The sequence below is a fragment of the Canis lupus genome, chromosome 5, assembly GCF_048164855.1.
Source record: "Canis lupus baileyi chromosome 5, mCanLup2.hap1, whole genome shotgun sequence".
NCBI lineage: Eukaryota > Metazoa > Chordata > Mammalia > Carnivora > Canidae > Canis > Canis lupus.
In genome coordinates this window covers 65711166-65733700 of record NC_132842.1, presented here as the reverse complement: position 1 = coordinate 65733700, position 22535 = coordinate 65711166, and the positions used below count along the sequence as shown (strand labels likewise).

The 22535-nt window shown below is 58.7% G+C and overlaps 1 protein-coding gene across 8 annotated transcripts in view; it reads left to right on the top strand.

The window, feature by feature from the left end:
* Window positions 1–22535, top strand: part of ADCY7 (adenylate cyclase 7) — a 55643-nt gene that overhangs the window by 19194 nt on the left and 13914 nt on the right. For 5 of the 8 annotated variants that reach the window (XM_072827104.1, XM_072827106.1, XM_072827108.1 and 2 more), the window contains exons 2-10: window positions 10189–10618; window positions 12055–12258; window positions 13331–13492; window positions 13851–14000; window positions 14315–14463; window positions 15288–15399; window positions 18841–18968; window positions 19157–19315; window positions 19537–19669. In XM_072827104.1, coding sequence (XP_072683205.1) covers window positions 10448–10618; window positions 12055–12258; window positions 13331–13492; window positions 13851–14000; window positions 14315–14463; window positions 15288–15399; window positions 18841–18968; window positions 19157–19315; window positions 19537–19669 — 1368 coding nt within the window. In that variant the 5' untranslated portion in view covers window positions 10189–10447. Of the gene's footprint in view, window positions 1–4588; window positions 4724–7165; window positions 7185–10188; window positions 10619–12054; window positions 12259–13330; window positions 13493–13850; window positions 14001–14314; window positions 14464–15287; window positions 15400–18840; window positions 18969–19156; window positions 19316–19536; window positions 19670–22535 lie in introns of those variants that run through there. The other 3 variants (XM_072827103.1, XM_072827110.1, XM_072827109.1) reach the window with 2 other exon arrangements.

Genomic DNA, 22535 nt, shown 5'->3' with positions numbered 1-22535 from the left:
ACAGAGAGAGGCAGAGACACAGGCAGAGGGAGAAGCAGGTTCCATGCAGGGAGCTTGATGCTGGACTTGATCCCAGGACCCTGGGATCACGTCCTGAGCCAGAAGGCAGACACTCAGTCACTGAGCCACTCAGGTGCCCCTGGGTACAAGGAATCTTTAAAAGAGGAGGAGACTGTCAAGCCCTGTACTGCTGGTGACCAGAAACTAGTGTGGGTGGGTGTGACCTTGTGTGTGTGTAGCTGTTTGTGGCTTTGCTGGTGGAAATGTGGACAGAGGGTTAAGAAAGAGCTCGAGCTTTGGACTGGGGCAAGTCTGGGTTTGAATCCCAGCTTTCCTGCTTCCCAGCTGGGGGGCTTTGGACAAGTAGGTTAAGATTCCAGAGTCTACCTCTGGCTGGAAATAGAGTGAGAGCAAGGGCACCCTCACCCTGGGGGGCAGGCCAACAGGGTCCTGCCCTGGTCTGTTCCTGGCAGGTGCTCACTGAAGTGGAGGTGCTCAGGGGCTGCTGGGGGTCTCTCAGTTGGGTTCAGAGGCTGCAGAACCTGTCCTGAGGGCTGGTGTTTACCCTTTCTCTCCTTGGAGCAGGCCTGCGTGGCCTGAGGTCCTGATGCTGCTTAGGGTGCTAGATGGCAGTTCTCTCTGCGCCCACCATCCCCCCTCCTCCCCCTGAACCCAGCTTGGGTGGATGGTCCTCGCTCAGGGGGTGTCAGGCCCTGTTGCTGCTCAAGAGTCCCCGACAGCAGTTTTTAGGTGTGACCACTTTTAGGCCAGGCCACTTCCAGGGCAGAGTGGGGGGCCAGGGCTCACGACAGGGTCAGGGTGGTGGGGATGGGACAGACATCTTGGCTCTTGCTGCCAACTTGATACTTGTCCTCTCGACTTGGGTGCATTGAGCCAGGTGCAGCCTCGCACCCTTCCTGCATTACCCCCTAGAATCCTCTCAAGGCCCTGCCTGGTCAGGACATAATTCTCCCTTTTTTCAAATGAGGGAAACTGAGGCACAGAGAAGGTAAGGAGCTTTCTCGGGGTTGTGCAGCTGAGATGGGATGGACTTTGAGATGTCTGTCTGTCTTTTTTAAAACAGGTTTTATTTTTTAGGTAGTCACATACATACTTACATGTGTTCACACACATACCATTATACGTGTCAGGAGCACGTCTTTCCATGTTAGCATATGTGTCACCTTAATTTTCAGTTACCTTCTATTGCCCTGAGTTTTTCCAGTAGAGTCTCTATTTTTTAGTTTATTTATTTATTTTAAGGTTTATTTCTTTTAGTGATCTCTACCTCCAACATGGGGCTTGAACCCATGACCCTAAGATCAAGAGTGGCACGCTCTTCTGAATGATTCAGCCAGGCGCCCCAAGTTTTTAGTTTATTTGTTTATTTTTAAAAAGATATATTTATTTATTTTAGAGAGAGAGCAGGGGGAGGGGCAGAGAGAGAGGGAGAGAGAAACTCGAAGCTTAGCACAGAGCCCGACAACAGGACTCGATCCCACAACCCTGAGATCAGGACATTAGCCAAAACCAGGAGTCAGATGCTCAACCAACTGAGCCACCCAGGCGCCCCTATTAAGAACTTTTATTTGCACAAGCTACATTATGACAATAGAAACAAACTGAAGATTCATTCACTCTGCGAAAGCAGCAGTTTTAGGTATCCTGCGTCCCGGGTCAGGCATTACCCATTCTGGGCACTACTGTTGCCATGTGGATTTTTCCCCGAATCCCCCAGGACAGCAGAGTTCAAGCTGCTGCACCCTTTTTGAGAGCTGCATAGCATTCCACAGTAAGGCTCTGTTGTGATTTATTTCATCAACTTCTAAAGGGTAGACGCTAGACACATGGTCTTCTTTTGCTGTTGTAAGTAATGTTGCAATGAGTAATCTTGTACATGTGTCATTTTACATGTGAAAGTGTTCGTAAGATAAATTACTTGGAGGAGATTTATTACATCAAAGGTTTGTGCATGAGTGATTTTGTCACATATGACTAACTTGCCCTCCCCAGAGGTTATGCTGAATCACACTCCTGCCAAGGCTCAGTGTGAGCACCTGTTTTGCCGCTGCCTGTAAATGTTCTATAAATACTTTGATCTTTGCCAATCAGATAGGTAAAAATGATTTTCTGTAGTAGTTTTAATTTGTATTTCTCTTACTGTGGGTGAGGTCAGCTTCTTTCTAAAGGTTTAGCAGTCATTTGTATTGCTTTTCTGTGCACTTTCTGCCCATACTCTTCTCCCATTTTTCTATTGGGTTATTGGTCTTTTTCTTATTGATCCATGGGAGCTTTTTACATATGGGGGAGATTAGCTCTTTACAATAAGGGTTGCAAATATTTCCCTCATTGCTTAATTTTGGTCTTATCTTTTGGTTTTGCTCTTAATAGCTTTTACCCTGCAGTAGATTTTTCAAATAAGTTTATTTATTTATTTACTTCTTATTTTTAAGTTCTATGCCTGGCATGGGGCTTGAACTCCGAGATCAAGGGTCGCATGTTCTACCGACTGAGCCAGCCAGACACCCCTGTTGTAGATTTTTTTTTTTTTTTTAATGTAATTGAGTTGACCAGTGTTTTCATTGTGACTTTTCAGTTTTCTCTCAGGTCAGAAAGGACTTACCCACTATGGCATGGTTATGAGAATTCTTTCATGGTTTCTTGGTCTCTTATCTTGGTGTAAATGATGAATCCAGCTTGTTTGATCTCCTCTGGGCTTTGCTCCCTCTTTATTTATTATTATTTTTTAAAGGTTTTATTTGTTTGACAGAGAGAGAGGGAGAGCACAAGCAAGGGGAGCAGCAGAGGGAGAAGTAGGCCCCCTGCAGAGCAGAGAGCCCGACGCAGGACTTGATCCCAGGACCCTAGGATTGTGACCTGAGCCAAAGGCCAGCGCTTAACCAACTGAGCCACCCAGGTGCCCCTTTCCTGCCTCTTTAAACAGGCTCCAAGCAGAGTAGTGACATTGTTCTTGCCCTCTAGTTCACGTGGTTACTCTAGGTTATATCTGCCTCTGGGTGTGTGAGATGGATCTCTTCGCCCACCTCCCAACCCCATGCGTGCCTCCTCACTGTTGGACCTACTGTCTGGGTGGGGCCCTGGGAAAAACATGAAGTTGGTGGGAAGACCACTGTCCTGCCATCGTGGGCCTCACCTGGCACCAGGTAAGGTCCCTGAAGGCTAGAGTAGCCCTTTCTGTCTGTCCTTAACAAAGGGAAAGAGATCAGAAATGTAAAAGGCAGGCATGAATGTGTTTTCATTTTGAAGGGGGAACTTAGGGGAGTGCTTAAAGGAATGAATCACCAATGGTGGAATTTCAGGCAAGAGCCAGGGACAGTACTGTTCTTTCCAACAGTCCTTGGTTGGATCGATTAGTCAGTTAAGAAGTACCGCTGCCTGGGCACTTACTGTGTGCAGGCACCTGGCAGAGAGGGCCATGGAGGCCTCTGCCTTCTGGGAACTTGTGCCTGGGGCATAGTTTCCTCTTGGCATCTGGCCTGGTGCTTGACGCATGGAAGGTGCTAGTGCAAATCCATTAAAGGAATGAAGGCATGGATCTCTCTGAAAATGCATGGACAAATGGATACTTTCTCCCAGGCAGTCACTATCCTTAGAATTGGCAGGGGAGATAGTGAAGTGGATTTAGTATCCCTGGCAGCTGGAGCCTTGGAGGTAAGGGGTCAATGAGGTATTTGTATTTTTAAGGAGGGACTGACAAGGCGAGGGCTGAATCCAGGGGAGAAGTGGAAGGGAGGACTTCAGGTACAAAGAATAATCCCTGCCCCACCCTTAGAATGAGCCCTGTGGGGCCGGGTGACAACACCCAGGCTATCCCCTTCAGCTTGTTGTCCTTCTCATTTTATGATTCAGACTCCACGCCCAGCCCAGCCCAGCGAAGGGCCAACCATTCCTTGGCGAGGAGGAAAAGCCTGGGCCCAGGTGAGGCCCAGGACTTGCCCAGGGTTATAGGGCTGGCTGGCGGCAGAGCTGGGGCTGGGACATGGGTGCTGAACCCCAAGAATGATGGGGAGCCAGTGTTCCCCGGGAGCTGGCCAAGTCGGCTGGGGGTCAGAGGAGAGCAGGGTGGGGAGCTCACCCCATTAGGGGACTTTGCCCCTGCCTCGCGGCCTCATAGGCTTGTCACCAGGGGGTGGTGAGATGAAGTAGTGGCCTCCTGGGGGGGCCCTGCCTGCCTCATGCTTCTGTCTCTCCCATTTGGACCCCCTGGCTGGGCTTCCTCGGCTCCGGAAGCTCAGCCTTCTTTCCAGGTTCACCCTCTCTTTTGTGCCCACAAACAGATGGTTGGCCATCGTGACCCGCACCTCACTTGTCCCACGATTTGGCTGTCAGTGCCCTGTGTTTACTGATGAGGAGAACCGAGGCCCAGAGTGGGACCTGGGGACTTCAGCCCCACTGCTCCCGGCCGGGGGGAGCAGAGCTGGGGGTTGAGCCCTCACCCCTCCCACCCGAGCCCCCCCTTCCCCGGGTGCCCTGCCCCCAGTGCTTCTGCTTTTCTGAGGAAGACCCTTCCGGCGCCCAATGGTCTCTCCCTCCCCCTTTGAGAGAGAGCTGCCCTGCTCGCTGTCTCCCTGCCTTTTCTGCCTGGTTCAGGAGTCCAGCTGGTGGCTCATCTGTGTGGCCACCCGTCCATCTGTCTGTCCTTCCGTCTCTTCCACGAGCAGCTGCCAGGGCTCAGCCACGGGACACATCCCCCGAGAGTTCGGTGAGGCCGGTGCGGGGATGTCTGACAATTGGGACCACTGACAGGCGTCTGGGGAGGGGGGGACGCGCCGGGGGGGACACGTGGGGACGGAGGTCAGGCCCTGGGAGAGCCACGGCTGGAGGCCCGCGAGAGGCTGGCGGCCGGGCAGTGGGGCTGAAGTCCCCGGGTCCCGCCGCCCCTCCGTGCCAGGACGGCGCTGAGCGCAGCGGCCTCTGGCTCCTTCACAAAGCGCCGGGTCTCCCGAGGGGGGCGCCTTCATGTGAGACCCCTGAGCCAGTAAAGGTCTGCATGGGACCCCGCGGGGAGGGACCCAGCCGGGGAGGGACCCTGTCCATGCAGGGAGCTAGTGCTGGGTCGGCGCTCTGGGTTCTGGGCTGCAGTGGCATGGTCCCCCGGTGGGCTTGGGGCAGCGGCTGGGCCTAAGGGGCCCCGGGTGGGGGGGGGGTCTCCTCCAGCCTGCCTGCCCCTCCCACACACCCCAGAGCCCCCACTTCCTCTTTCTGAAGCCACCAGGGCTCCAGGGCCTGCTGGGCTGGGCCAGAGGAAGCCAGCCTGGGATTCCTGCCAGCTGCTTGGGTGAGGAAGTGGGTGCCCTGTCTGTCTGTGAAGGCCGGAGGTGATCTAGAACTCCCCAAGGGGTGTGGGAGCCCTGGGGGTGCTGCTGGATCAGCCAGTTCTGCCGGGGGAGGATTTCCTGAGCACCTCCGAGGGTGCAGTCCTGCACTTCTAATTTGAGGTCCTGGCTCTCTATTTCCGGCAGCTTCTCTGGCTGAGGAACCTAGACTTGCCAGCCAGTGTTTGGCAAGGAGACAACAACAGTCCTGCCTCAGTTGCAGGGAAGGGAGGAGAGGGTGTGTGTGGGTAGCTCAGAGGGCTTCCTGGAGGAAGTGGTGCTCCTGGATCTTGCTGGCTCAGAGCAGACTTCTTGACATGGCTGTCTGGCCTTGCGTCTGTGAGGCGGACGGGGGGACCTTGATGGAGTCCACTGCGTCTCCCACCCTCTGTCCTAGACTTTGAGAGGGGAGGGCAGGAAGGGGTTCTGTGGTTGTCAGCACCGTGAGGGCGTTGAGCAGGATGAGAGGTGACCAGTGTTCAAATCCGAGTGCTCTTTTGCTAGCTGTGTGACTTCAGGAAAATGATTGAACCTCTCTGTGTTCCCACATCCATAAAATGGAAGCAGTAGTCCTACTCCCTTGCAGGGCAGGTGTGCAGAGTTAGAGCCCACAGCACGGGGCACGCTGTGAGTGCTCACTAGACTTTGTGTATGGCATCACGCACCCCACTCTAGCATGGGACATGGGGTTGCAGGGGGCGCAGAGCCCACCAGGCGTGCTTGGTGGGGCCGGGGGATGAAGTGGATTCCCTTGGGATCCATTTATACCTGAGTATGCCCCTGGACTCCCTAATTCCTCCTGCAGAGGTGAGTCTCTGGAGGCCACTGAGAGAAGATGTGGGGAGTCCCCTTGCTCCAGCTACCTGCTGCCCTAGGTCCTGTGCAGAATGGCTGGCCCTGGGCTGTAGAGTTTGGGACATGGTAAGCGAAGTATGAGGGAAGGGGGCTTTGCGTCCTTGGCCCAGGCCTGTCCAGGAGGACCAGCCTTGTCTGCAGGGACCCACTCTCAACTCTGAGCTAACTCTGCCCCCTGACCCTGGACTCTGCCTTCTGACCCTGGACCCTGCTCCCTGCCCCTGGACCATCAGGGAGGGTTCCTGGGTGCAGTAAACTGGGGCAGAAGGCCCAACATGAACCTTGGCACTCTTGGTTGCAAGCCACAGAAACTCAAACTGACTTCAGCCCACAGAGGCGTGCTGTTTGGTGCGATTAAATTATCTGGAGGTTGCTTGAGCTTCATTCAGGCAGAGCTGGATCCAGGGGTGTGGGGAGGGATTTTCAAGCCTCTGTCTCTCTCCAGTTTCCTGTGTTGGCTTTGTTCTCGGTGGACTGTCTCTTGTGGTGGCTTCAAGTGGCTGCCAGCAGCCGTAGGTCACCAGCAAGAGAGTATCTTTCCCGTGGGTCAGTATGAGTCTCAGAGAGCGTTCTCACTGAGAGGAGTTTGGTCACAGCACCGTCCCTAAACCAGTCACTGGGGCTTGAGGGGGACGATACTGATGAGCCTGCCTGGGTCTCGCGGCCCCTGAGCCAGGGGACTGACAGTGGGAGAGACAATCCTGGCAGAAGGAGGTTCCCCTCCTCTGTAAAAGGGGGCTGCTTGCCCTGCTCCCCACCAGAGTGATTGTGAGGTGTGAATAGCAGTGAGGGGTCCCTGGCCCCCCTGGACTGTCCCAAGTGCCTATCTCTGCCGTTGGTGTTTTTGGACTTCAGACAGAACCAGAGGGGCGGGGGTGAGGGTGTGACAGGGAGGTAGGGCTTCGCTTGACCTGAGGTGGGACTTTGAGCCCAAAGGATTGCCCACTGATGGAGAAGATTGCCCCGAGAGGTGATGAGCTTCACGTCACTGAGGTGGGCAAGGTCCTCGAGGCTGCAGGGTCATTTGTTGGACACGTGGCGAAGTGGTTCCTTTATCCAGGGCCTTCATCTTATGGCCTCCCTGCCCTCCCAGTTGCCAGCTGCGTCAGCAACCAGCAGAAGAACAGGTGATTGGACAGAGGCCTTGAAGCCTGCCCACAGAAGCAGGAGGCCTTTGTGTCTGGTTTTGGGGGGACTGCTGCTAGGGAGCAGCTGGCCTGTGGAGATGCTGCCAGGGGGCTCCCAGACTACCTCTCCAGGAGTGATGAATGCATCTCTGCTCCCAGCCCTGTCCTGCCCTCTGTCCCAGGAGCGAGACCAGGTCCCCACATGGGCTGAGGTCCCTGTGCCCAGGGCTGTCTATTGTCCATGTTCTCTCCTGCCTGCTGTTGCCCAGGAAGTGGCCTAATTAGATCCCCAAGAGCTGTGTTTACCAGGCCTGGGTTCCCACGGGCCCCCGGGAACCTTCCAACTGCTCCTTCCCTCTCCACTCCTGCCTCAGCCAGCTTCGTGCCCCTGGAAGGGCAGGTCAGTTCTGGGGTGTCCTGGCCGGACCCAGCTCTGGTCTGCGGGCTTTGCCTGTGGGAGAGAGCACCTGCGGGGGGATGCTGTCCCAGCCCCTCGGAGTTTCTCGGCCTGGCGGTCTGGTCCTGGCCCACCGGAGTGTGGCAGCAGGCCAGAGGGCCAGGTGGTGTTGCGTATACTTGAAGCCCAGGCCTTCCACCAAGGAGTTCCAGCTATGTGACCTTACGTGCACCGCTCAACCTCTCTGGGCTCAGTTCTGTGTCTGTACAACGGCTGTGATACCTTGGCCTCCACAGGTTCTGAAGATGAGAGTGGATATGTGTGCATTGGCCCCTGGCGTGACAGTGTTTCCGCTCCTGTGACTGTAAAGAGCTGGTTCAGGGGAGCCCTGCACTGGGGGCGTCTCAGGGCAGGGACCTTATCTTGTTTTGTAAACCCTGCAACACAGGGCTAAGCGTGTGTGGTTAGTGCTCAAAACATGCTTTGTGTGGAATTGAAACTGGTTAGCTCAGAGTTAGAGGTTACTAATTAGTGGGGTGCATAACTCGCATTTTTAAATTAGCTGCCAACATGCATAAGTGGATATTTCATGTAGAAGTCAGCTCTGCCGCCTAAGCACTTCAGGCACTTTGGGAGCCCTGGGCCGGGCCCCCACAGAGTTGCCCGGGTTAAAAAAGTGCCAAGGCTTATGGGCACCTGCCTGAACCTGGAGGCAGCAGAGGGATCCAGGACCCCTGGCCTCTGTCCCTCAAACCCAAAATATGTTTTTTTTTTTTTTTTTTTTCCAATTTGGCCCTGGAATTTGTGGAATAGGAGCTTGCAGAGGTGTCTGAGGTGGCTCTTGGGTCTAGGGTGGGCGCTCACTGCAGGGCTTCACTCGGGCTCAGGGACTCTGGGGACCCTTCTCTTCTACCTCTGGGGGCTCTGGACTGCCTTTCCTTCACAGCTTTCTCCAGGGGCCACTCATGACAGCCCTGAGCCTTCCCACAATGTATGGCCCCCCTCCCCTCTACCACCTGCCCTGTCCCAGTTCCAGGCTTCGAGGCAGGTCTGGAGAGAGTGGGGGGCCTGGACTCTTGGGCTGGGGCTGCTCCCTCAACACAGGTTCCTGCTGGGAATGTGGCAGCTGCCCCCAGACCCCAGTCCATGCATGTAGGGATTGTACATTATTCGGTAATTTTTCCTCTAGGGACTGGGAGCACCAGGGGAAGAAAGGGCTAGCCTGGCACATGGGAGGTGCGTGTGTAGTGGGCCTAGTGTGCTGCAGGCACGATTACAGGCCTTTTTGGAATAAATGAATGAGCCAGTGAATGACCGGTGCTGGGGAAGGAGGGAGTGCATCTGGGCTGAGCACTGCAACCCTGGCACCTGCTCCCAGCTTGTCATAAACGGTCTGCTATGCTCCCTCTCTGAGGCTCAGTTTCCATTTCTACAAAGTGGAGCTTGCAAACTTCTTAAATTCTTGTCAGTGGAAATTAAAAAAAAAAAAAAAGCATTTAAATAATGAAGTCTTAGGAGGATGCTTAACACGAATGCAAGGGCTTGCTCTGGGTGTAGCAGGCGTGGGAGGTCCGGGACGCAAAACTCACCAGAAAGCCCCAGTGATCGAGTAAATGTGATCTTTGTGAAAGGACCATTTGAACAGAAGAAAGTCTGAAAATAGACACCATGTGCACATCACTTGACTTACAACAAAGGTGGCTTCACTGAACTTCTTGAGGGAGGAATGGTGGCTTTGCCGGAAGCTGCTGGGGCAGGGGTCCCCCCACGGGGATCCCACCTGTGTGCAAGAAAGGGACAGAGGCTGATCCCTGCCTCATGCCACACACGGAAATTCACTGGGATGGATCAGAGATCTCCATGTGAAGGAAAACCCATCAAACTTGGAGAGCAGTGCTGTCCAGTGGGAGGTTCTGGATGATAGAAATGCTCTCTATCTGTGCTGCCCAATAAAATAGCCACAGTTGTGTGTGTGGCTCTTGGGCACTTGAAATGGGGCCAGTGTGACTGCTGGTCTGAATTTTTGATTTTTTTTAAAAGATTTTATTTATTCATGGGAGAGAGAGAGAGAGAGAGAGAGAGAGAGAGGCGGAGACACAGGCAGAGAGAGAAGCAGGCCCCCCACAAGGAGCTTGATGTGGGATACAATCCTGGCCCTCGGGATCATACCCTGAGCTGTAGGCAGATGCTCAACCGCTGAGCCACCTAGGCCTCCCTGAATTTTTAATTTCATTTTTAATCCAGTTAAATGTAGCTGCACGTAGTGACGTGTGGCTGGCGGCTCCGTACGGGACAGTGCAGTTTGAGGACACACAGGGGCTGGCTGTGCAGGCAAAGCTTTAAATATGACCTAGAAGTTAGGTTTGGGTTAAGGTTGGTGGATGGGACCCAGGGGTGGTGAGGCCTGGCCCCTGCTCTCCCTGGTGGCTCCACCTGTCCTGGCTAAATCCTGGTCTGCTTTGTGTCTCCGCAGAGCTGAGGACCCCGCGTGTCCGGTGAGCCGGCCCCGATGCAGAGCACGAGGCCTGGGGTGCCGTGAGCAGGCCTGGCAGTGGAGCGGCCCGGACCCCGCGCCGCCCATGGGGCTGCAGGCCCAGGGACCCCCGCCCCAGGCCCGCCCGCCAGGCCCCCCGAGGCCCGAGGCCTAGGCCCGCCAGGGGTGGGCAGACAGATGCGCCCCGGGCCGCAGGGTCTCCCGAGTGGACCGCTGGCCGGGGGGGCCGCGGGGGAGGATGCCGGCCAAGGGGCGCTATTTCCTCAACGAGGGTGAAGAGGACCCTGACCAGGCTGCGCTCTACGGGAAGTACCGCCTCACCAGCCAGCATGGGCCGCTGCTGCTCACGCTCCTGCTGGTGGCTGTCACTGCCTGCGTCGCCCTCATCATCATCAGCTTCGTCTGCGGGGTGAGTGGGGCGGCCCACAGGCGGTGGTTGGGAGCCGGGCCTGGGAGGCCTTGGGCAAGCCTGACCTCGCTCAGCCTGGAGGCTGGTCTGCGAGGTGCTCCGTGGCGTCGCTGGGCGGGGGGAGGCAGGTTTTTCATTTTCATTTAATTTTGAAGTCGGGGGTGGTTTTATTTATTTATTTTTATTTATTTATTTATTTATTTTTAAATTTTTATTTATTTATGATAGTCACAGAGAGAGAGAGAGAGAGAGAGAGGCAGAGACACAGGCAGAGGGAGAAGCAGGCTCCATGCACCGGGAGCCTGATGTGGGATTCGATCCAGGGTCTCCAGGATCGCGCCCTGGGCCAAAGGCAGGCGCCAAACCGCTGCGCCACCCAGGGATCCCCGGGGGTGGTTTTAGATGTTACATTAATTTGGCCAAGGAAACTACCCTCCCTTTTCCCCCCAAAACAAACTTCGATTGTGCTGAAGACCTGGGGGTGATGGCCCCTGTATGGCTGCTCCCTGGCACTCCTCCTTCTAGAGCCCGGCTGTGGTCCCGGGCTCCTTCTGAACACCGCTCTCCAGGCAGACGCCGCTAACACCCTCCGTGACCTCGGCCGCTGCCTGCGTGTGGCTGTTGAGCGCTAGAAACGTGGCTAGTGCGACTGAGGAGCTGATTTTTTAATGAATATAAAATCAATCCAGAAAAAGCACACATGCCCAGTAGCTACTGTGTGGAACAGGAAAGTTCTAGAAGAAGACGTCCGAGCCTGCCGGCTATTAGCAGGGCGCTGTGTATAACGTGGCCGGGCCCTCAGGGGCTCTGTCAATGCTGCCTGGATCTGCACGGCTGTAAACCGCAGGACATTTGTTTGTGCTCCTGAGTGCCTACTGCGTGCCAGCCCCCAGGTCAGCCGCTGTGCCCACGGGGCTTCAGGGTGCAGGGGGAGACCAGGTGCTGGCCCAGCTGGGACTCACCTCTCCTGGTCACCCCTTCGCGGTGTCACGCCTCTACCTTTGCTCCAGCTCATCCCCTGTCTGTCTGGGGCGCCTTCGGTTAGCATCTCCTCCATTCACTCTGTAACAGTCGGCGCAGTGGCCTGTCCTGCAGCAGGCTTGCCCAGCTGTGCCCCTATACTGTCCTCCCGCCGGCATGTGCGGGGCACCCTGGGAGCAGAGGGGGCCTGATGGGGAGGGCTCCACAGGGCCTCTGCACTGCACAGGGACTGGGGGAAGGTGCTGGTGGAGGCAGCCCCGGCCAAGACAGTGCAAAGCCCGAAGGTGAGGAAGAGCGTGGTGCTCGGAGGGAGCACCGACGCCACCCACGTGGAGGAGAGCACAGGGGACATGGCTCGGGGCAGGACGGACAGGCTAGCCTGGCAGGCTTTCCAGAGGGGACGACGCCTCACTGGGGAAGGCTGTGGCATCTCCGTGTGTGTTTGCTCTGCCCAGGACCCCTCTGGACACCAGGCTGTCCTGGGGATGGCCTTCTTCACATTTGCCGCGTTTGTGGTTCTCTACGTGTTGGTGTACGTGGAGTGCCTCGTCTCGCGGTGGCTCAGGGCCTCAGCGCTGCTCATCTGGGTCTGCCTCATGATGCTGGGCTACATGCTGGTGTTCGACTCATGGATCAACACAACTTCTGTGCGGGCGCAGGTAATGGGGCCGGGGACCCTGGCGTCTCCTGGGGGGCTGGGTGCCACCAGCCAGCGGTGCACTTGGCAAATCCTGCCCTCCCTGGGCATCAGGTCCCTTTTGGAGACAGGGCTTATATCTGGTGTGCTGGCCTTGGGCCTGCCTCCTCCCACCGGCTGTGGTTCTGTGACAGAGGGTGGGCGCCGGGCTGATCTTGTCCATTCAGCTCTCTGAGCTGGACAGATGTCTAGCTGGAGCATTGAGGGTAGACCCTCGTTTAGTTGGAAGTGACACTCTCCAGCGTGGAGGCAGAAAGGCACACATTGGCCCACATGCCTGGAAAGGCTGGGACCAGTCAGGACTGGTTAGCTCTAGCAGGAAGGCCAGGTCCCGATTGTCCTCCCTCTGCTCTGTTTTCCTCTGTGCCACTCCGTTTCCAGGCAGGCCGTCCCCAGGCTGGGCACGGATGCTGCAGAGGCCTGAGGCTGCCCGCCCACTGGCTTATCCACCCCAGCTACAAGAGCCCTTTCTTGACCAGCTTGAGTCACCCTGGCTGGTCACTGTTGCCCAGTGCTGGCACCCTCTGATAGTGGGCTGGGTAGGCTGAGGCACGGGAAGGCCAGGCAGCCCAGAGGGCTGGGAGTGGGTGCAGCTGCGCCACTGGAGGCGGCAGGTGGGCAGCTGGGCCCCGGCCTTCGGGTGATCACCATTCCTGCCGCGGGAGAGCCCCAGCCATGGGTGTCAGGCGGCAACTCCCTGGGTCACCAGGGCCTGGGGTCTTACTCCTGGGGAGGCCTGGCCTCAGCCTCAGCTCATAAATCAGCTCAGGAAATGGTGGCTAATATTGGCTGGGTCTGACCCAGAAGTGGAGTTTGGCTTTCCCATGTTCCGTTGCGTGTTGGTCACTGTCCCTCACCACATGGGGAAGGGAGGGGCTGTGCTGGGGGCAGGGGCTCAGGATTCGGGTTTCTGGGGCTATTCCCAGAAGATGAGAGGCTGCAGCAGGGGGGTGATGTTGGCTCCGTCTGGGTCTGGGTCCTGCGGCAGGGGTGTTGTGGCCAGTCCCTGAGCCTCACCGATGCTCTGCCCCCAGGTACCCTTCTTCCTCTTCATTGTTTTTGTGGTGTACACGCTGCTGCCCTTCAGCATGCAGGGGGCCATCGCGGCAGGAGTAATCTCCAGCATCTCCCACCTCCTGGTGCTCGGTGCTATCATGGGGGCCTTTACGGCACCCAGCATCCAGGTGGGACTACAGGTAAGGTGTGCACGGGGGCAGGCAAAGGCCTCTGGGCAGGGGCTGTGGCTTGGGCCTGAGGATGGGGAATGTGTGTGGGTGAGTTGAACCTGAGGCCTCAGCACCTCCCAGTCTGGATGGGGATGCCCGGCAGCTGCAGAGAAGGGCCTGAGACCTGGTCTTATAGTCACAGTGACTCTAGGGGACCAGAGCCTGTCTGGGCTTCAGTTTTCCCGCCTCCCTGCGAAGGGCGCCAGGCTGAGCAGGTTGGAGGTCAGATAATGCAGATGGGGTGCCATTACCAGCCCGCTGAGGGGCTGCTGGTACCCCGGGGTGCAGGCCGGGCTGAATGCTGAGCCCACCCTTGGCTCACCCCCAGCTGCTGGCCAATGCTGTCATCTTCCTGTGCGGGAACCTCACGGGTGCGTTCCACAAGCACCATATGCAGGACGCCTCCCGAGAGCTCTTCACCTACACTGTGAAGTGCATCCAGATCCGTCGCAAGCTGCGCATCGAGAAGCGCCAGCAGGTACGGTCTCTGCCTTCCCTGGGAGCCACTGCCTGGCCTTCCCAGGCCCCACGCCCCACGTCCTTTCTCTCTGCACATCACACACTCACTGAACAGCATGTGCATGGGGCACATGGCTGGACACCCATGCCAGCCTCACCACAGGGGCCGCCGGGGACACGGGAGGCCGTGTGCCTGGCTGGGTTGGTGGCAGGGCGCAGGCCAGCAGAGTTGGAGGGTACCGTGGGCAGCGCAGGTAGGAACATAGGGGAAACAGGCCAGGTCACCAAGCCTGGGGCCTGACGCCTCCCCTGCCTGTCCCCACCGGTGCCCAGGAGAACCTGTTGCTGTCGGTGCTGCCGGCGCACATCTCCATGGGCATGAAGCTAGCCATCATCGAGCGGCTCAAGGAGCGCGGGGACCGCCGCTACATGCCCGACAACAACTTCCACAGCCTGTATGTCAAGCGGCACCAGAACGTCAGGTGGGCAGCTGGCCAGCCCTGTGTGGTGGGCTCCCCACGAGCATTGGGGGAGGCAAATCCATGTCTCAGTCTCCCTGTTTGTTTTTCCAGGGGGTGGGATCAGATCAGATGGGTGTCAGGGGGATCTAGTAGCCCCCTAAAATTGTAAAACAGCCTAAGTATGACTTTGGGAGGAAAGAGGTCCTTTCAGATGACTCTGAAGGGGACACAGGTCCCCCACAAAAGAGGTGAAGTCTCCCAGTTCTTGGTGGATTTGAAGGGCCTACAGAATCTTACTCGAAGGCACCAGCCTCTACGAACCAGAGGCGTGGGTGCCATGAGCTTGTCTGGAACTCACGGACTCTCGAGCTGGGCGGTCCGGTGCCCACTACAGCTCTGGCTTCCCAGAAGGCTTCAGCCCCGAGCATCGGTTTGCTCATCTGTGGGATGGGAGCTCTACTGGGGTAGTGTGTGTGGGTAAAGCATTGGGCGGGAGCTCAGCTCAGGGGAGCATGGAGTCACGTCTCAGCATGGGGTTTAGTTGTGAAGTCTGGGCAAGGGTGAAGGCCCAGGTGTGAGGAGGACATTCCAAGGCGCCCCAGCCTGCGGTCTGCAGCGGTGGGGGCCTGAGGGCGGCAGTTCCCAAGGGCCCTGCAGCTCTGAGGCTTGCTGCCTTTTACTTAATGCCAAGCCTCTGGAACGTTAATTCATCCGTATGGCCCGGAGCTTCTTTCCCATCCCTCCGGAGGCTGAGGAGTGGCCGGGGTGATTGAGGCCAAGGCTGGTGGGTGCTCAGGGGCTTCCAGGGATGTGGCTCTGACCCCCTGCCCCCACCCGGCCCCCAGCATCCTCTATGCTGACATCGTGGGCTTCACGCGGCTGGCCAGCGACTGCTCCCCCAAAGAGTTGGTGGTGGTGCTGAACGAGCTCTTCGGCAAGTTTGACCAGATCGCCAAGGTGAGCCCACAGGCCTTTGTGCCGTGCCCTTGCCCCCTGGGGATGACGTGTGCCCAGTGCTGTGCTGGGGTGAGCGTGCAGAGGCCCTGGCTGGACTTCAGCACCCAGTCAACAAATGCTTCCAGGCGCTCCACCGTGGAAGTGAGGTTGAGTGGTGGCCACGGCAGCCAGAACCCTGTCCCCAGAGAGTGGGGCTGGTGGGGAGACTGCCAACACATGCAGGGGCTTGCACAGGGGCTCAGGAAGGCTGCCTGGAGGAGAGATGCCACCATCTCCCTGCACAAGAGCAGCAGAAGCTGGGGGAGCTGGGGAGGACCGCGCAGTGCAGGCCTCGCCCGCGGCCCACCTTCTGACAAGATCTCTGGTGAACCGCACACGCGTTAAAGTTTGAGAAACCTGGGCGCCTGGGGGGCTCAGTCGGGGAAGCATCTGCCTTCGGCTCAGGTCATGATCCCGGGGTCCTGGGATCGAGCCCCAGATCCGGGCTCCCTGCTCAGCAGGCAGCCTGCTTCTCCCTCTCCCTCTGCCGGCTGCTCCACCTGCTTGTGTTCTCTCTCTCTCTCTCTCTCTCTCTCTCTCTCTCTCTCTCTCTGTCAAATAAATAGATAAATGAAATCTTTAAAAGAAAAGTAAAGTTTGAGAAACCTAAAAAGATGCTGAAGAGGAAATGAGTTCTGGGCAGAGGGTACAGCATGTGCAAAGGGCTGGAGTAGAAAGAAGCCGCTGGGGGCCCTAGGAATGAACGTGACTCACTGTGACTGGGTAGAGTGTGAGGGGGACGAGGTGCCAGGGGCAGACATGCAAGGATTTGGGGTGAGGTCAGGAGAACTTGCCCCGAGGACCCTGGGGAACATGGCAGGTGCCGAGCAGAGGAGGGCATTGGGTGAAGGGGGTTCCCAGGTGCAGCTGAGCAGGGTGCGGTCTGGAGAGGGCAGGGCTGGGCTGGGATCTCCGTGTTTGTCTTCTTGGGCAGCATGGGGCCCGGGAGGGGGTGGTTGTGTGTGTGTACACGTGTGCGTGTGTGCGCTCATTCATTAACTTGTCAAATGGTCGTGAGGCCTGCCACGTGGTATCCTTGAACTCCAGTGGGGCCTTGGGCCTGCCCTGAATGCTGTGTGCTTTAAAGAGGGCTGTAGGCCGCCAGGGGGCCTGGGGGGCACCTGGCCCAGCTTCAGGTGAAGACAGGCTTAGTGGTGGCCACTAAGTAGAGACCCGAGTGTTAAGATTTAAGGCCGTGGCAGTCTGTGCTGGCCGCGTTGGCATCATGTACAAAGTGTCAGTGAAAGCCCACACCTGTGCCCACACCTGGGGGAATGTTGAAGCGCCTCTTGGGGAGAGAATTCTCCATGTGTGGAGAATCAGTGGTCTGGGCCCTGGTGGGAAGCAAGTTCAGGCTTGCCTCCCACTAGGAAGACTTTCTCGTGGTCGGGGTTGCCCTGTTTGAGGAGGGACTGTCTCAACAGAAGTGGCCTCCATCTTAGGGGCTGGCCACCGCGGGGTGACCAAACTGCAGGAGGACGCTGTGGCCGGGGGTGCCCTGGAGCGCTGTCCCTCAGGTACTGTGGACCGAGTGACTCAGAGGGCCCGTCTCGTCTGGAGCCTTCCCTTAGGAGCCTCCCTCCATGACATCCTTTAAACCGGCAGATGGGGGTTCCTGGTAGCTGGGCCATGTGTGAGCTAGAGGCCTGGCCTCCGGTCAGCCACGGCCCTTCCCCCGCCACCAAAGCCCAGGGACCTGCCCTGTCCTCTTGGACGCCCTCCATCTGTGGCGGGGGCAGGAGGCAGGATGGGGAGAAAGAGGCCTCCGGGCCGGGTGTCTAGTCCGTGGGCGGGGATGGACAGGGCCGGTCCCAGACTTCTCTCCTGTGAGCAGTCAGGTTCCGGACCCGGGGCCGACTCTCCCGGAGGCACCTTCACTGCGTCTGGGCCCGGGAACTACTGCCCCCAACACGCTCACGCGGCTTCCCCGGTTTCCAAGCGGCAGAGTGGACCTGTCAGCTGTGTGGAGGGAGAGCCTGGGGAACGCGGCCTCCCCAGGTCCCTGGGGGGCAGCCCGGCTCCAGGGGGCCGTCCCATGCCTGGACGGGGTGGGGGTCAGGGCGGCTGGAGCCCCGAGCCTGTTTGTGGGCATCCAGGCCCTCTCCAAGGTTCTTCCTACTTTCTAGAAAAGCCCGTGTCCTCTCATCGTCTGCCAGGCTATTCAGAACGCAGCATGTGGCAGGCGGGGCCCCGCGGGAGGCAGCGGGCAGGCGGTTTAGTGAAGGGGCTGCTCAGGGGGCTGGGCAGGTGCAGGGCCTCCTGGGAGGGAAGGCGCCCTGCCCGGTGGTCCAGGTGGGCGGGGAGGGGCTGGACGGGGGATCTGGAGACACGGGCTAGGAGACGCCGGCCCTTAGGGGCCCTGCAGGAGGGAGCTGGGCACCAATCAGTGCCCCAGCCCTAGCTCCCCCCCGCCCCCCCACGGAAGGCCTCCGTGAGGGGTGGGGCTTGAGCCAGCTTGTAGCTCCTCCTTCAGGGTCCCTAAATGCCCACCCCAAGGCCACCTTTGCCAAGGGCTGACAGAGAGTGGCCACAGTACTACCTCAGGTGGAACCCCAGAAGCCTGCCTGGGCCCCCTTCCCTCAGGGGCATTTCCCTATATAGCCCCAGCCTCTGTCCTCCCTTCCATCTTTCTGTTCTCTCCCCACTCCCCAGACCCTGCTGCTTTGCATCCCTGGCAGCCAGCCATCTCTCCAGTTACCTGGACACCTGCCGGCCCCTTGGCTTGTGGCACCTGCCATCTGTCTTCAGGTCCCCTATGTCCTCCACTCCAGCTGCATGGGCTGCTTTGCTGGATCTCAAGAAGCTTTCTGCCCACAGGGCCTTTGCACATGCTGTGTCTTTCATCTTCCTGGAATACGCTCCCTCAGATACTGGTGTGGCTTGTTCCTTCGGTTCCTTTGGGTCTTTCCCAAATGTTACCTTTTCTGGGAGGCCTCTCTCCCCCCACACCCCTGATTGTCCTCCTTAGCACTTATCACTACCACGGGTCTGTGGATTTTATTAGTCTAGTTTAGCATCTAACTGCCACTGGCATGTGAGCCGCATGTTGTAGGGAGTTTTGTCTGTTTTGCTCAGTGCTGTGTTCCGGTGTCTGGGGCAGGGCCAGGTGCTCAGTACACACTTCCACACTGCAAGATGGAATGAGGCAAAGACAGCGTCTCCCTCAGAGAGGGATGGTGACCATCCTTAGTAACGCTCGCTTTCATCCCTGGTGCTTGCTTAGGGGTGCCTCCTGGAGAAACCTTTGGGTGGGCCCAGAAGCAGCTCCCCTGGAGGAAGCCTCTGGAAGGAGCTGGAAGGAGTCTGGCTCTCTCTGAAGGGTGTGGGGAGGGGGGCTGGCCAGTGTGCACCCTGGTTCTCAGCTGTCTGCCGACCAGGCCCCTGCTCACCTTGCCCCCGCAGGCCAACGAGTGTATGCGGATCAAGATCCTGGGAGACTGCTACTACTGCGTGTCGGGTCTGCCCGTATCCCTGCCCACCCACGCCCGGAACTGTGTGAAGATGGGGCTGGACATGTGTGAGGCCATCAAGTAGGTACCATGCGCAGGCCCGGGGGGCTGTGCCTGTCCCCATGACGGACCTCCTGCTTCCCAAGGCATGGTAGGGAACACACTGTACCCAGTTTGCAGATGAGGAAGCTGAGGCTTGGGTGGGGATGGCTTGCCTGGGTCACTGGGCAGCCCTGGCTGGGACGGGGTGACTAGACTGCTCTGCCCAGGCAGGTGCGAGAGGCCACGGGTGTGGATATTAGCATGCGAGTGGGCATACACTCAGGAAACGTGCTGTGTGGTGTCATCGGGCTGCGCAAGTGGCAGTACGATGTGTGGTCTCACGACGTGTCCCTGGCCAACAGGATGGAGGCAGCTGGAGTCCCGGGGTGAGGCTCTGCGGGACAGGGGTGGGGTGGTGGGGTCAGAGGCTATGGGCCAAGTCAGGGCCAGCTGAAGGGAGGTCTGAGTGGGGTCAGAGATGGGAGCAGTGACCTCGATGCGTTGGGGGAGCGTCTGGGCTCTGCTGCCCGGCCCTGCGTGCTGTGCAACCCCCGGGCGGGTGCCAGCCTTCTCTGGGCTCTGCTGCTCTGACTCGGGTCTCCCCCAGCCGGGTGCACATCACCGAGGCGACACTGAACCACCTGGACAAGGCGTATGAGGTGGAGGATGGGCACGGGCAGCAGCGGGACCCCTACCTGAAGGAGATGAACATTCGCACCTACCTAGTCATCGACCCCAGGGTACGAGGGCTCAGAGGCGGTGGGCGGGGTGGGCTTAGGGGACCCTGGGGGGCCCAGGCCCTGGGGCAAGACCCCACAGAAGGGGAGAGTTTTCCTCTTCCACGCGACTTCTGAGAAATAGGAGTGACGACAGTGCCGACCTCGGGAGGAGGAAGGGCTGGTCGGCGTGAGGCACTCACCACAGACTGGGCACCTCGTAAACATTCTAGAAACAATAGTCACTGCTAGTTGATTTTCCAGGGCTTGTCACTAATTCCCTGGATTTTGAAAAGGCACGCTTTGGATAAGACTGGGGAAAGCAGGGAAGGGCCAGGGGGCCGCGAGGCAGGAGCCTCGGTGCGTCGTGGGTCCTGCTCCACCTGCTTGGGGGCCCCACTTTGCTCAGGACCCCGTGGCGGAGGCCGCTGCTGAGCCGCTGGGGGGCCGCCGGGCCCCGGGCCTGCCCGCGCCCACACAGGCCCTTCTTTCCTGCCGCGGGAGGCCAGCTCGTCTGGCGGCCTCGGTGAATCATCCTTGGGGCTAGCTCAAGAATGTCGGCCACGACGGGCTCTTTCCAGCTCCTTCTCGCTCTGGCCTTGGCCGTCCTCCGTGCTGGCCCGACTGCCAGTCTCCGGGGGAGCGGAGGGCCAGCCGGCAAGCCTCCCCGGCCCCCAGATGTTCCCCAGGGATGAGAGCTGCCCGGTGCCCTCCCCTCCCCAGCTGGGCCCTGGGCCATGGATGCTGAGCTGGCATCCGGGGAACCCTTTCTGGGTACCGGCTCGCACCCCACGGCTCTGGGCCCTGCCCTCATCTCTGACCCACCCACCCCACCTTCCTTCCTCCTGAGTGCCCATCACTCCAGCCCCTGTCCCTCCACTGCCCGGCTTCTTGTGCCGCAGGATCCTTGTCAGTGCTGCTGTCTCTGTCCCCAGCCCTCTTCGCTCGGCTGCACATGCTCCCCTTCCTTTATTCTCTTTGCTTGTTTATTGTCAGTGTGGGCTCCCCAGGGTGGGCCTGGGGTGGGGGAACCTCTTCTGCAGGCTGCGGTCACCACGTCTAGAGCAGTGCCTGGCAGTGGAGCAGGTGCTCCGAGAGCTTGTGCGCAGGTGAAGTGGAGCCCCGGTCCTGCACTGCGGTGGCAGACAGGCCCCCAGCCCTGGCCCACGGGGCCGCCCCTCAGCAAGGCCGCTCTGGGAGTCGTAGGCAAGCTTCAGTAGCAGACCAACGACAAAGACATTTTTATTTTATTTTATTGCATTTTTTAAAAAGATTTTATTTATTCATGAGAGACCTACAGAGAGGCAGAGACACAGGCAGAGGGAGAAGCAGGCTCCCTGCGGGGAGCCCGATGCGGGACTCGATCCCAGGACCCCGGGGTCACAACCTGAGCCGAAGGCAGGCGCTCAACCACTGAGCCGCCTGATGAACACGTTTTAGCATGTGTGTCTTTTGTGCAGGATTTAACTGAGCATCCTTCATTTTTTCCAGCCACCCCACCTTCCCTGTATTTGTCGAATGTCATTTGTTCACATAGTTGAAAATTCAAAAACCCCAAAGGGGGGGTTGTAGCCAGTCTCCATCACGTCCTATCCGTAGCTGGCACGTCCCTTCCGGCTGGGGTTTCCCTCCCACAGGGATGTCGATGTCCTTGTGAGTAGTTGAGAGACTCCCATCGCCCTCACTAAGCCCAGGGTGCCTTGCTTCCTTGGCCTGACGACGTATTTTGGAGGCCCGCCCTGTGTGTGCAGAGGGGCCACTGTACGCGTGCTCAGGCGGATCTCCGGTGTGGCCGTGGCAGGTCTTCCCCAATGTTGGCCTCCGTAGGTGTGACGACACCTGGGGGATAAGCCTCCAGAGGTGGCAGGGGGCAGGGGCGGTCACCTGTAGCTGGTGGAGGTCTGGAGGTCGCAGGTGCCCACTTTGGAACAGGTGCCTTTTTACTCAGAGCCGATGGATCTTTAGTGCACATTTATTTCTCTGGGGGCCCCGGTGGCTGAGAAGTGCTAGCGACCCTGACCTTGAGCGCAGGGTGCTGCATGGACAGAGTGACCGACCAGCGGACGGGTGGCCCAGCATGTGCCCCCGCCCCCAGCTCCAGGGCAGGTGGCTCTCTGCAGGGCACCGCGCAGTCTCGGGACCGGGCCTGTCACAGAGCCTGGGTTCCAGCTGTCCCCGCCGGCCAGGCAGACAGGCGCATTTCAGGCTTTAAAAATGTTTCTATTCTGAAACGAGGCCAGAAGCTTCCAGGAAAGCTGCCGCCTGTGGCTTAGCGAGTGTTTGTGGCCATAGGTGCTGGTCCTCGTGGGCGTTGGCAGGGACCCGAGGGGACAGGGACTCCGGGAAGGCGAGAACCCTCGGAGGGTAGGGAGACTTGGAGATGGGTCAGGCTTGTCTCCGGGGGCCTCGGCGCCCTCTTCTCTCCTGCCCGTCCTCCCAGTAGGGACCGTCCCCAGCTGCTGTTCTTAGGGGGAGGTGGTGGCGCAGGGGGCCCTGCAGGAGGCAGAGGCTGGCTGAGCCACCCTCTCCCCGACCACAGCAGGCACATGGCAGGTAACGGTCCCTGCCGCGGCGTGGGGGCCACACGAGTGGAAGCCCCTGGAACACTGCCCAGGGGGCGGGGCTGGCGCTCCGCAGGCCAGCTCTCCGGCTCTCTGGGTTCCTGGCCGCACTCCTCTTCCTCCAGCTGCTCCCTTTGGGAAGGACATGTGCAGACCACATGTGGGTGGGCCGGGCAGGCTGCTTGTGGCTTTCCTGGGTGCTGTCTCCCCGGGGTGTCTCCGGGGGGAGAGGCCAATGGGCTTTCAGGCCCCAAGGGGTCCACAGAGCCTCAAGGGGTTGGTGGGGCCTCTGGGCTGAGGACTTTGCTCCATCTTTCCCTGGGGAGGCC